This window comes from Mesoplodon mirus, assembly GCF_964341445.2.
Source record: "Mesoplodon mirus genome assembly, chromosome: 19".
Lineage (NCBI taxonomy): Eukaryota > Metazoa > Chordata > Mammalia > Artiodactyla > Ziphiidae > Mesoplodon > Mesoplodon mirus.
In genome coordinates, this window is record NC_138995.1 from 2017567 (window position 1) to 2036509 (window position 18943).

The 18943-nt window shown below is 44.0% G+C and overlaps 1 protein-coding gene across 1 annotated transcript in view; it reads left to right on the forward strand.

Moving 5' to 3' along the window:
• The window catches only part of KLHDC4 (kelch domain containing 4), a 60174-nt gene that overhangs the window by 33133 nt on the left and 8098 nt on the right, over window positions 1-18943 (forward strand). The window contains exons 7-8 of the mRNA XM_082607909.1: window positions 7428-7520; window positions 18437-18596. Of these exons, the coding sequence (XP_082464035.1) occupies window positions 7428-7520; window positions 18437-18596 (253 nt within the window). The remainder of the gene's footprint in view (window positions 1-7427; window positions 7521-18436; window positions 18597-18943) is intronic.

Below are 18943 nucleotides of genomic sequence, written 5' to 3' on the forward strand. Positions count from 1 at the left end.
CTCATTGTAGTTTTGATTTTCATTTCTCTAGTAATTAATGATGTTGAGCATCTGTTCATGTGCTTTTTGGCCATCTGTTTGTCTTCTTTGGAGAAATGTTTGTTTAGGTCTTCTGCACATTTTTTTTTTTTTTTTTTGCGGTACGCGGGCCTCTCACTGTTGTGGCCTCTCATGTTATGGAGCACAGGCTCCGGACGTGCAGGCTCAGCGGCCATGGCTCACGGGCCTAGCTGCTCCGCGGCATGTGGGATCCTCCTGGACCGGGGCATGAACCCGTGTCCCCTGCATTGGCAGGTGGACTCTCAACCACTGTGCCACCAGGGACGCCCCTTCTGCCCATTTTTTTGATTGGGGTTTTTTTTTTTTTTTTTGATATTGAGCTGCATGAGCTGTGTATATATTTTGGAGATTAATCCCTTGTCAGTCACTTCATTTGCAAATGTTTTCTCCCATTCTGTGGGTTGTCTTTTTGTTTTTTATGGTTTCCTTTGCTGTGCAAAAGCTTTTAAGTTTCATTAGGTCACATTTGTTTATTTGTTTATTTTTGTTTTTATTTTCATTACTCTCTAGGAGGTGGATCCAAAAAAAATATTGCTGTGATTTATGTCAGAGTGTTCTTCCTATGTTTTCCTCTAAGAGTTTTATCATATCCAGCCTTACACTAAGTCTTTAATGCATTTTGAGTTTATTTTTGTGTACGGTGTTAGAGAATGTTCTCATTTCATTCTTTTACATGTAGTTGCCTAGTTTTCCTAAACTACTTATTGAAGAGACTGTCTTTTCTCCATTGTATATTCTTGCCTCCTTTGTCATAGATTAATTGATCATAGGTGTATGGGTTTATTTTGGGGCTTTCTATCCTGTCCCATTGATCTATATTTCTGTTTTTGTGCCAGTACCATACTGTTTTGATTACTGTAGCTTTGTAGCATAGTGGGAAGTCGGGGTCTGATTCCTCCAGCTCCGTTTTTTTTCCTCAGGATTGCTTTGGCTATTTAGGGTCTTTTGTGTCTCCATAGAAATGAAAAAAAATTTTTTTTCTAGTTCTGTGAAAAATACCATTGGTAATTTGATAGGGATTGCCCTGAATCTGTAGATTGCTTTGGGTAGTATAGTCATTTTGACAGTGTTGATTCTTCTAGTCCAAGAACATGGTATATCTTTCCATCTGTTTGTGTCATCTTTGATTTCTTTCATCAGTGTCTTATAGTTTTCTGGGTATGGGTCTTTTTTCCTCCTTAGGTAGGTTTATTCCTAGGTATTTTGTTCTTTTTCATGCAATGGTAAATGGGATTGTTTTCTTAATTTCTCTTTCTGATCTTTCATTGTTAGTGTATAGGAATGCAAGAGATTTCTGTGCATTAATTTTGTGTCCTGGAACTTTTCCGAATTCATTGATGAGCTCTAGTAGTTTTCCGGTAGCATCTTCAGTATTTTCCATGTATGGTATCATGTCATCTGCAAACAGTGACAGTTTTACTTCTTCTTTTCCAATTTGAATTTTTTATTTCTTTTTCTTCTTTGATTGCCATGGCTAGCATTCCAAAACTATGTTGAATAAAAGTGGTGAGAGTGGACATCTTTGTCTTGTTCCTGATCTTAGAGGAAATGCTTTCAGCTTTTCACCATTGAGAATGATGTTAGCTGTGGGTTGGTCATCTATGAACTATGGCCTTTATTATGTTGAGGTACATTCCCTCTTTGCCCACTTTCTGGACAGTTTTTAACATTACTGGGTGTTGAACTTAGTCAGAAGCTTTTTCTGCATCTATTGAGATGACCATATGGTTTTTATTTTTCACTTTGTTAATGTGCATCATACTGGTTGATTTGCGTATATTGAAGAATTCTTGCATCCCTGGGATAAATGCCACTTGATCATGGTGTATGATCCTTTTAATGTATTGTTGTATTTGGTTTGCTAGTATTCTGTTGAGAATTTTTGTGTCTGTGTTCATCAGTGATATTGGCCTGTAATTTTCTTTTTTTGTGGTATTTTTGTCTGGTTTTGGTATCAGGGTGATGGTGGACTCATAGAATGATTTTGGGAATGTTTCTTCCTCTGCGGTTTTTGGGAAGAGTTTCAGAAGGATAGGTGTTAACTCTTCTCTAAATGTTTGATAGAATTCGTCTGTGAGGCCATCTGGTCCTGGACTTTTGTTTGTTGGAAGTTTTTTAGTCACAGTTTCAATTTCAGTACTTGTGATTGGTCTGTTCATATTTTCTATTTCTTCCTGATTTCATCTTGGAAGGTTGTACCTTTCTAAGAATTTGTCCCTTTCTTCTAGGTTGTCTATTTCATTGACATATAGTTGCTTGTAGTAGTCTCTTATGATCCTTTGTATTTCTGTGGTGTCAGTAGTAACTTCTCCTTTTTCATTTCTAATTTTATTGATTTGACCCCTCTCCCTTTTTTTCTTGATGATGAGTCTGGCTAAAGGTTTATCAATTTTATCTTTTCAAAGAACCAGCTTTTAGTTTCATTGATCTTTGCTATTGTTTTCTTTGTCTCTATTTTATTTATTTCTGCTCAGATCTTTATGATTTTTTTTTCTACTTTGTGTTTCATTCTTCTTTCTCTAGTTGTTTTAGGTGTAAGTTAGGTTGTTTGAGATTTTTCTTGTTTTCTGAGGTAAGATTGTATTGCTGTAAACTTTCTTCTTAGAACTGCTTTTGCCACTGTCCCATAGGTTTTGGATTCCCGTGTTTTCATTGTCTTTTATCTCTAGTTGTTTATTTATTCACTCTTTGATTTATTCAATGATTCATTGGTTGTTTAATAACATGTTGTTTAGCCTCCACGTGTTTGTGTGTGTTTTTTTTTTAAGTTCTTTCTGTTATTGATTTCTAATCTCATAGTGTTGTGGTCGGAAAAGATGCTTGATATGATTTCAGTTTTCTTAAATTCACCAAGGCTTGCTTTGTGGCCCAGCATGTGACCTATCCTGGAGAATGTTCCATGTGCACTTGAGAAGAATGTGTATTCTGCTGCTTTTGGATGGTCTAATATGTTACTTATGGCCTGTGTTTCCTTATTGATTTTCTGTCTGGATGATCTGTCCATTGATGTAAGTGGGGTGTTAAAGCCCCCTACTATTATTGTGTTACTGTCGATTTCTCCTTTTATGGCTGTTTGCATTTGCCTTACGTGTTGAGGTGCTCCTATGTTGGGTGTATATATATATTTACAATTGTTATATTTTCCTCTTGGATTTACCCCTTGATCGTTAGGTAGTGTCCTTCTTTGTTTCTTGTAACAGTCTTTATTTTAAAGTCTATTTTGTCTGATATGAGTATTGCTACTCCAGCTTTCTTTTGATTTCTATTTGCATGGAATACCTTTTTCCATCCCCTCACTTTCAAACTGTATGTGTCCCTAGATCTGAAGTGGGTCTCTTGTAGACATGATATATATGGGTCTTGTTTTTGTATCCGTTCAGGCAGTCTTTGTCTTTTGTTTGGAGCATTTAAACCATTTCCATATAAGGTAATTCTCCATATGTATGTTCCTATTGCCATTTTGTTAATTCTTTTGGATTTGTTTTTGTAGGTCTTTTTTCTTCCCTTCTTTTGTTCTCTTGTGATTTGATGACTATCTTTAGTCTTGTGTTTGGATTGCTTTTTGTGTGTGTGTGTCTGTTGTATCTATTGTAGATTTTTGGTTTGCGGTTCCCATGAGGTTTTGATAAAGCATTCTATATATTGAATATATACAAGATTGTTTTAAGTTGCTGGTCTCTTAATTTCAAACACATTTCCTATATCCTGCATCTGTACTTTCGTCTCTTCACGATTGCTGGTTTTGATATCATATTTGTGTGTGGGTGATTTCCTACCTTTTCTGTGTGTTTGCCTTTACTGGTGAGCTTTCCCATTCATAATTTTCTTTCTAGTTGTGGCCTTTTCTTTTCCACCTAGAGAAGTTCTTTTAGCATTTGTTGTAAAGCTGGTTTGGTGGTGCTGAATTATCTTAGCTTTTGCTTGTCTGTAAAACTTCCAGTTTCTCTTTCGAATCTGAACGAGAGCCTTGCTGGGTCGAGTATTCTTGGTTGTAGCTTTTTCCCTTTCATTACTTTAAATGTATCATGCCACTCACTTCTGGCCTGCAGAGTTTCTGCTGAAGAAACCTTATGGGGATTCCCTTGTATGATACTTGTTGCTTTTCCCTTGTTGCTTTTATTATTTTCTCTTTGTCTTTAATTTTTGTCAGTTTCATTAATATGTGTCTTGGCGTGTTCCTCTTTGGGTTTATCCTGTATGGGACTCTCTGCACTTACTGGAATGGAGTGAGTATTTCCTTTCCCATGTTAGGGAAGTTTTCAGCTATAATCTCTTCAACTATTTTCTCGGGCCCTTTCTCTCTCTCTTCTTCTAGGAGTCCTATATTGTGAATATTGATGTGTTTCATGTTGTCCCAAAGGTCTCTGAGGGTGTCCTCATTTCTTTTCATTCTTTTTTCTTTATTCTGGTCTGTGGCAGTAATTTCCACCACTCTGTTGTCCAGCTCATTTATTCATTCTTCTGCCTCATTTATTCTGCTGTCGATTCTTTTCAGTGTATTTTTCATTTCAGTTATTGTGTTGTTCATCTGTTTGTTCTTTAAATCTTCTAGCTCTTTATTAAACATTTCTTGTATCTTCTCGGTCTGTGCTTCCATTCTTTTTCTGAGATCTTGGGTCATCTTTACTATAATTACTTTGAATTCTTTTTCAGATAGGTTGCCTATCTCCACTTCACTTAGTTGTTCTGGGTTTTTATCTTGTTTCTTCATCTGGCACATATTTCTTTGTCATCTCATTTTGTCTGACTTTCTGTGTTTGTGGTCTCCTTTCTGCAGGCTGCAGGATTATAGTTCCTCTTGTTTTCGGTGTCTGCCCTTGGTAGGTGAGGTTGGTCCTGGGCTTGTGCAGGCTTCCTGGTGGGAGGGACTGGAGCGAGCCCACTGGTGGGTGGGGCTGGGTCTTGTCCCTCTGGTGGACAGGCCCATGTCAGGGGGTGTGCTTAGAGGTGACTGTGAGCTCAGTACAACTTTAGGCAGCCTGTCTGCTGATGGGTGGGGCATTGTTTCCCCTGCTGGTTGTTTGGCCTGAGGCATCCCAGCACTAGAGCTTGCTGGTTGTTGGGTGGGTCCAGGTCTTGGTGCCAAAATGGTGACCTCCAGGAGAGCTCACGTTGATCATATTCCCTGGGGCCTCTGCCACCAGTGTCCTTGCCCCCACTGTGAGCCACAGCTGATCCCTGCCTCCCCAGGAGACCCTCCAAGACCCACAGGTAGGTCTATCCCAGGCTCCTGTGGAGTCACTGCTTTGTGCTGGGTCCCATTGCACACGAAATCTTGTGTGTGCCCTCCAGGAGTGGAGTGTCTTGTTTCCCCCAGTCCTGTGGAGCTCCTGCACTCAAGCCCTGCTGGCCTTGAAAGCCAAGAGCTCTGGGGGCTCTTCCTCCTGAGGCCAGACCCTCAGGCTGGGGAGCCTGACGTGGGGCTCAGAATTCTCACTCCCGTGGGAGGACCTCTGCATATAATTATTTTCCAGTTTGTTGGTCACCCACCTGGCGGGTATGGAATTTGATTATATTGTGAAAGTGCCCCTCCTACCATCTTGTTGTGGCTTCTTCTTTGTCTTTGGGTGTAAAATATCTTTTTTCGTAGGTTCCGGTCTTTTTAAAAAAAATTTGTTTGTTTGTTTACTTATGGCTGAGTTGGGTCTTTGTTGCTGCACGCAGGCTTTCTCCAGTTGTGGTGAGTGGGGGCTACTTTTCTTCGCAGTGCACGGGCTTGTCATTGTGGTGGCTTCTCTTGTAGCGGAACATGGGCTCTAGGCATGCGGGCTTCAGTAGTTGTGGCTCATGGGCTTTAGTAGTCGTGGCTCATGGGCTTCAGTAGTTGTGGCACATGGGCGCAGTAGTTGTGGCTCGCAGGCTCTAGAGCACAGGCTCAGTAGTTGTGGCACACGGGCTTAGTTGCTCCGCGGCATGTGGGATCTTCCCGGACCAGGGCCCGGACCCATGTCCCCTGCATTGGCAGGCAGATTCTTAACCACTGCACCACCAGGGAAGCCCTCCAGTCTTTTTTGTTGATAGTTGTTTAGCAGTTAGTTGTGATTTTGGTGTTTTCTTGAGAGGAGGTGAGCTCGATCCCCTACTCCACCACCTTGTCTGGCATTGAGGGGCTGCTTGTAGTCTGGATGCTTTGCCGCCCCTTTCCTCAGTGTATGCTGGACATTATCCCCTTGACATGGGGTGTACAGGTGCGGTGGCCTGTGCGCGCTCCTGGTATGGCGGTGGCAGCGATCAGCACCCGCTTGTTGGTCTCACCGCAGTGGCTGCGGCCCCTGAGCCTTTTGGACAGCGGGGGCAGTGATTGACCCCTGCTCCCAGTTCTCGTAGTGGCGGTGGCGGCCCGCATGCTCCCAAGAGGGCAGAGACAGTGATTGGTGCCTGCTGGTGGGTCTCTTGGTGGTGGTGGCCCATGCCCTCCTGAGACAGTGCAGGCAGCACTTGGCACCTCTTCATGGGTCTTGTGGTGGCAGTGGCAGCCCGTGCACTCCTGGGACAGCAGGGGCAGCGCTTGGGACCTGCTCATGGGCTTCGTGGTGGCGGCCCGTGCACTCCGGGGACAGCGGGGGGCAGTGCTTCGGGTCTCCTTGTGTGTGTCTTAGCAGTGGCGATGGCCCATGCCCGCCTCTAGAGCCCATGATGGTGGTGGTGGCTCACGCCCAGCCCAGAGCTCGTGTAGGTGGTGTCCTGTTGACTGAGAGCACGTGCACAAGGAAGGAAGCTCTTATGGTGGTCCTGCTCCTCTCCTTACATGCCCCCCAACAATGGCGCCTTGCCTCTCTGACAGGCCCAGGCTTCTTCCGAGCACACCCTCAGCTGCCACAGTCCAGTCTCTTCAGGCTGTCTCTGTATGCCAGCCCTGGTCCTCTCCCTGGGTCTGACCTCCGAAGCCCAAGCTTCAGCACCCAGCTGCCCCCCGCACCTGTGGATGAGTGTCTCAGGCTGGGGACTGCAGGGCAGCTGTACCGACCGTCTGTGCAGGGCACTCTCCGTGTTGGCTTCCGCAAACTGGCTGTTACGCTCTCATCGGAGGCTTCAAAACTCCCTGTCTGTCCAGGATGATCTCCCTGATGATGAGTGGACTTCCCAGGGTGCAGGAACCTTTCCTCCTTCACAGCTCCCTCTCTGGGGTGTAGGTCCCGTCCCAACTCCTTTCACTTTTTTTTTCTTTTTCCTTTTGTTCTACCCAGTTACGTGGAGGTTTTCTTGTGCTCTCGGAAGTCTGAGGTCTTCTGCCAGCATTCTGTAGATGTTCCGTGCGAGCCGTTCCATGTGTAGATGGATTCTGGTGTGTTTGTGGGAGGAGGTGAGCTCCACCTCCTACTCTTCTGCCATCTGCCAAGCTCCTCTTTTTTTTTGTTCAATTTTAGATCACCAGGCGGTCCTTCAGGACGGAGTGGACATCGGATGGTGGCCTGGAAGAGACAGTTAATCCTTTTTGGTGGCTTCCATGAGACTACAAGGTCAGTACAAATAGGAGGATCATGTTTCCTGGAGCAGTGAGGAGTGGGCTCCTTATGTGAAGAACCATTCTGAATACACGTGGAAAATGTTGCCCATCCCTTAAAACCAGGGCCAGCGGCTTGGGCAGCTGCAGAGGAGGGCCCTGAGCTTGGTTTAATGCTCTGTTGTCACTGTCGTGGGATTCTTCATAATTACTGAACAGAGGTTCCCACAGTTTTATTTTGCACCAAGGCCTGCAAGTAATGTGGCCAATCCTATCTAAGATGGGCTCTCAAACTTCAGCCTGTTGAGAATCCTCTGAAAGGCTTGTTCAGACTCTGATTTGTGACTCCATTGGCCTGGGATCGGGCTGAGAATCTGCATTTCTTCAGGCTCCAGGTGATGCTGATCCTGCTGGCCAGGGAACCCCACTTTGAGAACCACGAGGCTAAAATAACTTTAAAATCCACCTGTTGGGGAGCATGCGGCAGCCTGCATCCTGCAGAGGGCCCTGAGGGGACATCCAGGTCTCCTGTGCCTGGTTGTGTCACCACAGTGCTTATGTGCCCAGCCTGGCGGCATGTTCTCCGGGGGTTTTAAGCCCATCATCTATACTGATACTTTCTTGAATGTCCTTATTAGTTCAGTCCAGAAAAAGAAGACACTTGGTGAACAGGTTAGTTCCTTCCACTGTCGTAAAACGCTCAGGTTCTGGGTAAGACATGCAGACTGCTCTGATGCCTGGCGCGGGCCACGCAAATGGTGCTTTTCCTCTGACCTCGGGCCGTGTCCGACACGGTGGGTGGATGGCTTTCTCGCTGGAGCCTCGTTTCACATGCCCCTCTGTTTCCTACTCCTTTAAAAACTAACGTGCTCATCAACTGGTGGTGGTGGCAGTACGCACGCTTCTTTCAGTGTGACTCCATTGGCACACATTTTTTATGATACTCACTGGCTCGTGAAAATAAGTCCTTGCACATATATGTGGAGAGAGTGGTGCTCGGTACGTTAATGGGAGTGAGTGTTGCTGTGTTCACTGTTTCCTACCCGAGCTGAGGCATCCTGGTGTCGATCTGGCTCAGTTAAGGTTTCAGGGTTTTTTCACAAACAAAAAATATTTTCATTAGTTGAGAAAAGGGGATATAATTCTTGTTTCTTTTAATTCTTTTTTTATTTTTTAACATCTTTATTGGAGTTTAATTGCTTTACAATGGTGTGTTAGTTTCTGCTGTATAACAAAGTGAATCAGCTCTACATAGACATATATCCCCATATCTCCTCCCTCTTGCGTCTCCCTCCCACCCTCCCTATCCCACCCCTCTAGGTGGTCACAAAGCACCGAGTTGATCTCCCTGTGCTATGCGGCTGCTTCCCACCAGCTATCTATTTTACATTTGGTAGTGTATATATGTCCATGCCACTCTCTCACTTCGTCCCAGCTTACCCTTCCCCCTCCCCGCGTCCTCAAGTCCATTCTCTACGTCTGCATCTTTATTCCTCTCCTGCCCTTAGGCTCTTCATAACTTTTTTTTTCGTTAGGTTCGATATATATGTGTTAGCATACAGTATTTGTTTTTCTCTTTCTGACTTACTTCACTCTGTATGACAGACTCTAGGTCCATCCACTTCACTACAGATAACTCAATTTCGTTTCTTTCTATGGCTGAGTAATATTCCATTGTATATATGTGCCACATCTTCTTTACCCATTCATCCGATGATGGACACTTAGGTTGTTTCCATCTCCAGGCTATTGTAAATAGGGCTGCTATGAACATTTTGGTACATGTCTCTTTTTGAATTATGGTTTTCTCAGGGTATATGCCCAGTAGTGGGATTGCTGGGTCATATGGTAGTTCTATTTTTAGTTTTTTAATGAACCTCCATACTGTTCTCCATAGTGGCTGTATCAATTTACATTCCCACCAACAGTGCAAGAAGGTTCCCTTCTCTCCACACCCTCTGCAGCATTTATTGTTTGTAGATTTTTTGATGATGGCCATTCTGACTGGTGTGAGATGATATCTCATTGTAGTTTTGATTTGCATTTCTCTAATGATTAATGATGTTGAGCATTCTTTCATGTGTTTGTTGGCAATCTGTATATCTTCTTTGGAGAAATGTCTGTTTAGGTCTTCTGCTTATTTTTGGATTGGGATTTTTTTTTTGATATTGAGCTACATGAGCTGCTTGTAAATTTTGAAGATTAATCCTTTGTCAGTTGCTTCATTTGCAAATATTTTCTCCCATTCTGAGGGTTGTCTTTTCGTCCTGTTTATGGTTTCCTTTGCTGTGCAAAAGCTTTTAAGTTTCATTAGGTCCCATGTGTTTACTTTTGTCTTTATTTCCATTTCTCTAGGAGGTGGGTCAGAAAGGATCTTGCTGTGATTTATGTCAAAGGGTGTTCTGCCTATGTTTTCCTCTAAGAGTGTTATAGTGTCTGGCCTTACATTTAGGTCTTTAATCCATTTTGAGTTTATTTTTGTGTATGGTGTTAGGGAGTGTTCTAATTTCATTCTTTTACATGTAGCTGTCCAGTTTTCCCAGCACCACTTAAAGACTGTCTTTTCTCCATTGTATATTCTTGCCTCCTTTATCAAAAATAAGGTGACCATATGTGTGTGGGGTGATCTCTGGGCTTTCTATCCTGTTCTGTTGATGGATATTTCTGTTTTTGTGCCAGTACCGGACTGTCTTTTTTTTTTTTTTTTTTTTTTGCTGTACGCGGGCCTCTCACTGCTGTGGCCTCTCCCGTTGCGGAGCACAGGCTCCGGACACACAGGCTCCGCGGCCATGGCTCGCGGGCCCAGCCGCTCCGCGGCATGTGGGATCTTCCGGGATCGGGGCACGAACCCGTGTCCCCTGCATCGGCAGGCGGACTCTCAACCACTGCACCACCAGGGAAGCCCCCGGACTGTCTTGATTACTGTAGCTTTGTAGTATAGTCTGGAGTCAGAGAGCCTGGTTCCTCCAGGCCCATTTTTCTTTCTCAAGATTGCTTTGGATATTCAAGGTGTTTTGTGTTTCCATACAAATTGTGAAATTTTTTGTTCTAGTTCTGTGAAAAATGCTAGTGGTAGTTTGGTAGGGATTGCACTGAATCTGTAGATTGTTTTAGGTAGTATAGTCATTTTCACAATGTTGATTCTTCCAGTCCAAGAACACGGTATATCTCTCCATCTGTTTGTGTCATCTTTAATTTCTTTCAGTGTCTTATAGTTTTCTGCATATGGGTCTTTAGTCTCCTTAGGTACATTTATTCCTAGGTATTTTATTCTCTTTGTTGCAGTGGTAAATGGGAGTGTTTCCTTAATTTCTCTTTCAGATTTTTCAAAATTAGTGTGTAGGAATGCAAGAGATTTCTGTGCATCAATTTTGTATCCTGCAACTTTACCAAATTCATTGATTAACTCTAGTAGTTTTCTGGTAGCATCTTTAGGGTTCTCCATGTATAGTATCATGTCATCTGCAAACAGTGACAGCTTTACTTCTTCTTTTCTGATTTGGATTCCTTTCGTTTCTTTTTCTTCTCTGATTGCTGTGGCTAAAACTTCCAAAACAATATTGAATAATAGTGGTGAGAGTGGGCAACCTTGTCTTGTTCCTGATCTTAGTGGAAATGGTTTCAGTTTTTCACCATTGAGAACAATGTTGGCTGTGGGTTTGTCATATATGGCCTTTATTATGTTGAGGTAGGTTCCCTCTATGCCTACTTTCTGGAGAGTTTTTATCATAAATGGGTGTTGAATTTTGTCAAAAGCTTTTTCTGCATCTATTGAGATTATCATATGTTTTTTATCCTTAATTTGTTAATATGGTGTATCACGTTGATTGATTTGCATATATTGAAGAATCCTTGCGTTCCTGGAATAAACCCCACTTGATCATGGTGTATGATCCTTTTAATGTGCTGTTGGATTCTGTTTGCTAGTATTTTGTTGAGGATTTTTGCATCTTTGTTCATCAGTGATACTGGCCTGTAGTTTTCTTTCTTTATGACATCCTTGCCTGGTTTTGGTATCAAGGTGATGGTGGCCTTGTAGAATGAGTTGGGGAGTGTTCCTCCCTCTGCTATATTTTGGAAGAGTTTGAGAAGGATAGGTGTTAGCTCTTCTCTAAATGTTTGATAGAATTCGCCTGTAATCCATCTGGTCCTGGGCTTTTGTTTGTTGGAAGATTTTTAATCACATTTTCAATTTCAGTGCTTGTGATTGGTCTGTTCATAGTTTCTATTTCTTCCCGATTCAGTCTTCGCTGGTTGTGCATTTCTAAGAATTTGTCCATTTCTTCCAGGTTGTCCATTTTATTGGCATAGAGTTGCTTATAGTAATCTCTCATGATCCTTTGTACTTCTGCAGTGTCCGTTGTTACTTCTCCTTTTTCATTTCTAATTCTAGTGATTTGAGTCTTCTCCCTTTTTTTCTTGGTGAGTCTGGCTAGTGGTTTATCAATTTTGTTTATCTTCTCAAAGAACCAGCTTTTAGTTTTATTGATCTTTGCTGTTGTTTCCTTCATTTGTTTTTCATTTATTTCTGATCTGATCTTTATGATTTCTTTCCTTCTGCTAACTTTGGGGTTTCTTTGTCCTTCTTTCTCTAATTGCTTTAGGTGTAAGGTTAGGTTGTTTATTTGAGATGTTTCTTGTTTCTTAAGGTAGGATTGTATTGCTATAAACTTCCTTCTTAGAACTGCTTTTGCTGCATCCCATAGGTTTTGGGTCGTCGTGTTTTCATTGTCATTTGTTTCTAGGTATGTTTTGATTTCCTCAGTGATCTCTTTGTTATTAAGTAGTGTATTGTTTAGCCTCCATGTGTTTGTATTTTTTACAAATTTTTTCCTGTAATTGATATCTAGTCTCATAGTGCTCATAGTGTTGTCGTCCGAAAAGATACTTGATACGATTTCAGTTTTCTTAAATTTATCAAGGCTTGATTTGTGACCCAGGATATGATCTATCCTGGAGAATGTTCCATGAGCACTTGAGAAAAATGTGTATTCTGTTGTTTTTGGGTGGAATATCCTATAAATATCAATTAAGTCAGTCTTGTTTAATGTATCATTTAAAGCTTGTGTTTCCTTATTTATTCTCATTTTGGATGATCTGTCTATTGGTGAAAGTGGGTTGTTAAAGTCCCCTACTGTGATTGTGTTACTGTTGATTTCCCCTTTTATGGCTGTTATTAGCATTTGCCTTATGTATTGAAGTGCTCCTATGTTGGGTGCATAAATGTTTACAGTTGTTATATCTTCTTCTTGGATTGATCCCTTGATCATTATGTAGCATCTAAAATTAAATAGACTTTATTTTAAACTCTTTTTTGGCTGATATGAGAATTGCTACTCCAGCTTTCTTTTGATTTCCATTTGCATGGAATATCTTTTTCCATCCCCTCACTTTCAGTCTGTATGTGTCCCTAGGTCTGAAGTGCGTCTGTGGTAGACAGCATGTATACGGGTTTTGTTTTTGTATCCATTCAGCCAATCTATGTCTTTTGGTTGGAGCATTTAATCCATTTACCTTTAAGGTATTTATCGATATGTATGTTCCTATTACCATTTTCTTAATTGTTTTGGGTTTGTCGTTTTAGGTCTTTTCCTTCTCTTGTGTTTCCTGCCTAGAGGAGTTCCTTTAGCATTTGTTGTAAAGCTGGTTTGGTGGTGCTGAATTCTCTTAGCTTTTGCTTGTCTGTAAACATTTTAATTTCTCTGTCAAATCTGAGTAAGATCCTTGCTGGGTAGAGTAATCTTGGTTGTAGGTTTTTCCCTTTCATCACTTAAAACATGTCCTGCCATTCTCTTCTGGCTTATAGAGTTTCTGCTGAAAGATCAGCTGTTAACCTTATGGGGATTCCCTCGTATGTTATTTGTTGTATTTCCCTTGCTGCTTTTAATATTTTTTCTTTGTATTTAATTTTTGATAGTTTGATTAATATGTGTCTTGGTGTTTTTCTCCTTGGATTTATCCTGTATGGGACTCTCTGTGCTTCCTGGACTTGATTAACTATTTCCTTTCCCATACTAGAGAAGTTTTCAACTGTAACTCTTCAAATATTTTCTCAGTCCCTTTCTTTTTCTCCTCTTCTTCTGGGACCCCTAATGTTGGTGGGGTTATTTGAATGATGGTGCGTTGGTGCGTTTAATGTTGTCCCAGAGGTCTCTGAGACTGTCCTCAATTCTTTTTTTTTTAAATAAATTTTATTTATTTATTTATTTATGGCTGTGTTGGGTCTCCGTTGCTGTGCGCGGGCTTTCTCTAGTTGCCGCAAGCGGGGGCTACTCTTCGTTGCAGTGTGCAGGCTTCTCATTGTGGTGGCTTCTCTTGTTGGGAGCACGGGCTCTAGGTGCACAGCCTTCAGCAGTTGTGGTACACAGGCTCAGCAGTTGTGGCACGTGGGCTCAGTAGTTGTGGCTCATGGGCTCTAGAGCGCAGGCTCAGAAGTTGTGGCCCACGGGCTTAGTTGCTCTGCGGCATGTGGGATCTTCCCAGACCAGGGCTCGAACCCGTGTCTCCTGCACTGGCAGGCAGATTCTTAACCACTGTGCCACCAGGGAAGCCCCTGTCCTCAATTCTTTTCATTCTTTTTTCTTTATTCTGCTCTGCAGTAGTTATTTCCACTATTTTGTCTTCCAGGTCACTTATCCGTTCTTCTGCCTCAGTTATTCTGCTATTGGTTCCTTCTAGAGAATTTTTAATTTCATTTATTGTGTTGTTCATCAGTTTTTATTTGCTCTTTAGTTCTTCTAGGTCCTTGTTACACGTTTCTTGTAGTTTCTCCGTTCCATTTCCAAGATTTTGGATCATCTTTACTATCATTATTATGAATTCTTTTTCAGGGAGACTGCCTATTTCCTCTTCATTTGTTAGGTCTGGTGGGTGTTTGCCTTGCTCCTTCATCTGCTGTGTGTTTTTCTGTCTTCTCATTTTGCTTAACTTGCTGTGTTTGGGGTCTCCTTTTCTCAGGCTGCAGGTTCGTAGTTCCTGTTGTTTTTGGTGTCTGTCCCCAGTGGCTAAGGTTGGTTCAGTGGGTTGTGTAGGCTTCCTGGTGGGGGGGACTGGTGCCTGTGTTCTGGTGGATGAGGCTGGACCTTGTCTTTCTCTCGGGCAGGTCTGCGTCTGGTTGTGTGTTTTGGGGTGTCTGTGACCTTATGATTTTAGGCAGCCTCTCTGCTAATGTGTGGGGTTGTGTTCCTGTCTTGCTAGTTGTTTGGCATAGGGTGTGCCGCACTGTAGTTTGCTGGTTGAGTGGAGCTGGGTCTTAGTGTTGAGATGGAGATCTCTGGGAGAGTTTCTCCGTTTGATATTACGTGGAGCTGGGAGGTCTCTGGTGGGCCAGTGTCCTGAACTCGGCTCCCCCACCTCAGAGGCACAGGCCTGACACCCAGGCGGAGCACCAAGACCCTGTCATCCACATGGCTTAGAATAAAAAGGGGGAAAAAAAGAAGGAAAGAAAGAAAAATAAATAAAATAAAGTTATTGAAATAAAAAATAATTATTAAAAATTAAAAAGTAATTTAAAAAAAGAAAGAAGACAGCAACCAAACCAAAAAACAAATCCACCACTGATAACAAGCGCTAAAATCTATACTAAACAAACCAAAAAAAACCCCGACAGACAAAACCCTAGGATAAATGATAAAAGCAAAGCTATACAGAGAAAATCACACACAGAAGCATACACATACACACCCACAAAAAGCGAAAAAGGAAAAAAATACAAATATCGTTGCTCCCAAAGTGCACCGCCTCAATTTTGGGATGATTCGTTGTGTATTCAGGTGTTCCACAGATTCAGGTACATCAAGTTGACTCTGGAGCTTTAATCCGCTGCTCCTGAGGCTGCTGGGAGAGATTCCCCTTTGTCTTCTTCGTTCGCACAGCTCCCGGGGCTCAGCTTTGGATTCGGCCCCGCCTCTGCGTGTAGGTCGCTGGAGGACGTCTGTTCTTCGCTCAGACAGGACGGGGTTAAAGGAGCCGCTGATTCGGGCGCTCTGGCTCCCTCAGGTCGCGGGGGAGGGAGGGGCACGGATGCGGGGCGAGCGTGCGTCGGCGGAGGCCGGCGTGACGTTGCACCAGCCTGAGGCGTGCCGTGCGCTCTCCCAGGGAAGTTGTCTCTGGATCCCGGGACCCTGGCAGTGGCGGGCAGCACAGGCTCCCGGGAGGGGAGGTGTGGAGAGTGACCTGTGCTCACACACAGGCTTCTTGGTGGCTGCAGCAGCAGCCTTAGCGTCTCATGCCCGTCTCTGGGGTCTGTGCTGATAGCTATGGCTCGCGCCCATCTCTGGAGTTCGTTTAGGCGGTGCTCTGAACCCCCTCTCCTCACGCACCCCGAAACAATGGTCTCTTGCCTCCTAGGCAGTTCCAAACTTTTCCCCAGACTCCGTCCCGGCTAGCTGTGGCGCACTAGCCCCTTCAGGCTGTGTTCACGCTGCCAACCCCAGTCCTCTTCCTGCGATCCAACCTCCGAAGCCGGAGCCTCAGCTCCCAGCCCCCGCCCGCCCCGGCGGGTGAGCAGACAAGCCTCTCGGGCTGGTGAGTGCTGGTCACCCCCGATCCTCTGTGCGGGCATCTCTCCGCTTTGCCCTCCTCACCCCTGTTGCTGCGGTCTCCTCCGTGGCTCTGAAGCTCCCCCCTGCCATCCCCCATCTCCGCCCGCGAAGGGGCTTCTAGTGTGTGGAAACCTTTCCTCCTTCACGGCTCCCTCCCACTGGTGCAGGTCCCGTCCCTATCCTTTTGTCTCTGTTTTTTCTTGTTTCTTTTGCCCTACCCAGGTACGTGGGGAGTTTCTTGCCTTTTGGGGGCTCTGAGGTCTCCTGCCAGCGTTCAGTAGGTGTTCTGTAGGAGTTGTTCCACATGTAGATGTATCTGTGGGGAGGAAGCTGATCTCCACATCTTACTCTTCCACCATCTTGAAGGTCTCCCAGGGTATAATTCTTAAGTGCTTTGGGAGGAGATTTTTAAAGTCGAATTTAAATAAAACAAGGAATGATTGTGTATCCTTAAAGGCATAATCTGGGTATAATAGTGCTTAAATTTCATGTCTCGTCACAAAGTTCACCAAGTGGTTTTTACAGAATTCACTTAAAAACTAAGCTATTGGGAGGGTAGGTTATTATCTCAAGTTAAAGATGAGGAAACCAAGATAACTGTTAAGTAGTAGAACTTGTCCTCGACCAAAGATTGCGGATGTTCAGTTACTCCCATATTCTGTCGTGCTGCACCCCCCGGCTCCCTGTCCTGGTCCATCTGCTGCCCCTGGTAACGTCTCCTGCTCCTGGTTTGTCTCTTGCCTACACCCTGGTTTTCTGTCCTGGTTAATCTCCTACCCCTGGTCCGTCTCCTGCCTCCACCCCGGCTCCCTGCCCTGTCCTGGTCCATCTCCTACCCATGGTCCATTTCCTGACCTGCAGGTGTTTGGTTTCTTGCCATTTTGGAGAAGAGAGCCTGCTCTGTTTTTTAAAATTCATATTTAAAGGATTTTTGTTTACATTTAAAACCCTTTACAAAGCAAATAATTGTTTGCCATTGCAGACAGGGGGGTTCATGAGATGTCAGTGTGTTAATTCAGCCCCTGTTGTGTGCAGGACAGTGAGTGGGGTCTACACAGGCCCTTCTCCTGAAACTCACAGGTTACAAAATGAGTCAAGTTTTACAGTGGTTGTAACTTGGAACCATTTCAAATTCAGAACGTTTTTCAAAGCTATTATCTGTTACTTTGTTTAAAATTATTTTTTATGAAGTATTTCAAACATATAGCAAAGTTGAAGTTCCTCAAACAACTATCTGTGTGGTCACCATCCATATTAAACCAAGTACAGTTTGACCTTTAAAACCCAATGACAGTTGTTATTTACCCTAGGGTGCAGAACAGAGTATTTCTTTTCCTGGAAATTTACAACGTGAAATCTGAGAAAACTGTGGAATGTGGTGAAGTCTTTTAAAAACTGTGCTCCTGGTTCCTCAGCTCATCTACTAAAAGCCCTCCTCCCACGGAAGGACGTGTTTGGTGGAGAGTCCACGTGGCTCATCCTGTTCCCAGTGCCCTGCTTTGGACAGCATCCCGGGGGAGCACAGTGACCTGCACGCTGGCTGCAGGGCGCCAGACTTGGGTGATCTGAGTGCAGCAGGAGAGTCAGGAATCATGTCTGACTGGTGGGGCTGCTCGCTCCTTCCATGCATCCATGCTTTCTTCCTGCGAACATCGTGTGGAGTAGTTGGGGAGCATCTCTCATTCTTCCGTGTAATTCTGACCCAAGGCCCCTTGGCTTTGCCTGTGGCCACCTGTGAAATTCCCGTCAGGACACACGGTTGCCTCTGTGTCTCTGGCAGAACCGCTGCTTTCCTCACACACGTGCTCCCTCCTCAAGGCCCCATCTCTGTTTTGAGTCCTTTGCCACTGAAGTCCCAGGAGCATTGAGCAGGGCAAGGCCACTGTGCCTCTTGGAATGCCTCAGCCATGTCCTCTTGGCTTTTGCTCGGGCTTGTGGGCTCCAGGAGTTCTCCTCTCTCAGTTTCAGGAATGCTTTGCCCCATCTCTGCCCAGCCCGGGGTCTCCACAGCCCTTGCCAAGCTGTAATATCTCCCTTCTGAGTATGCAGGGTATTGGTACCTAGTTCACTGTCCCGCTTAAAGTTACACATATAGAAAACTAATGTAATTGTTTGCAAGACTGTGATTGTATGAACTGTGTAAGGATGTATCACATAACTTTCAGAATGAAAAGACTTTCGGATCCAGGCATGTTACAGTGCTTCTCTGGGCCAGCGTTATTTCTAGCTTCAAATGCAAACCCACATGTGCTTGCTGTCCTTTCTTATGAATTTAAACTTTAATTAAACCAATAACTTAGTACATATGGTAGCAAATGTACCTTTATTTTAAATCAAGTTCACTTTTTCATGTCACCGCCTTTTTGTTTGTGTTCCTATATTATAACAGAGATTACATCTATTACAATGACCTGTATGCCTTCAACCTGGACTCTTTCACGTGGAGCAGGCTGTCCCCGTCCGGGACTGGGCCCACACCCAGGTCAGGCTGCCAGATGACCGTCACTGCCCAGGGCGGCATCGTCATCTACGGGGGCTACTCGAAACAGGTAAGACGCGTGTGTGGGATGCAGAGTGACTTCTGTCTGCTGCCTTTTCAGTTTCGCCAGCGATGAAAACTTCAAATAATAGTTCATTAGATTAATAGGAACAGTCCTTTCTGTTGAATGAGAACTGGACAGAGGTGGTGTTGATCTGCTCCTGTGTGAACATACTGAGCTTCTTTACAGTCACGCTGTGTTCTCATCCACACGCCCCCGAACCATGCAGCGTAAATGCTGGCTGTGGCAGGGAGGTGCCCCGGCCACCGCCTTCCACCCTGCCACACCCCCACTCAGCCAGCGGCCAGCCCTTGTTCTGGAAAGGAAAACTGACTTGGGATTTGTGGTTGTGACCT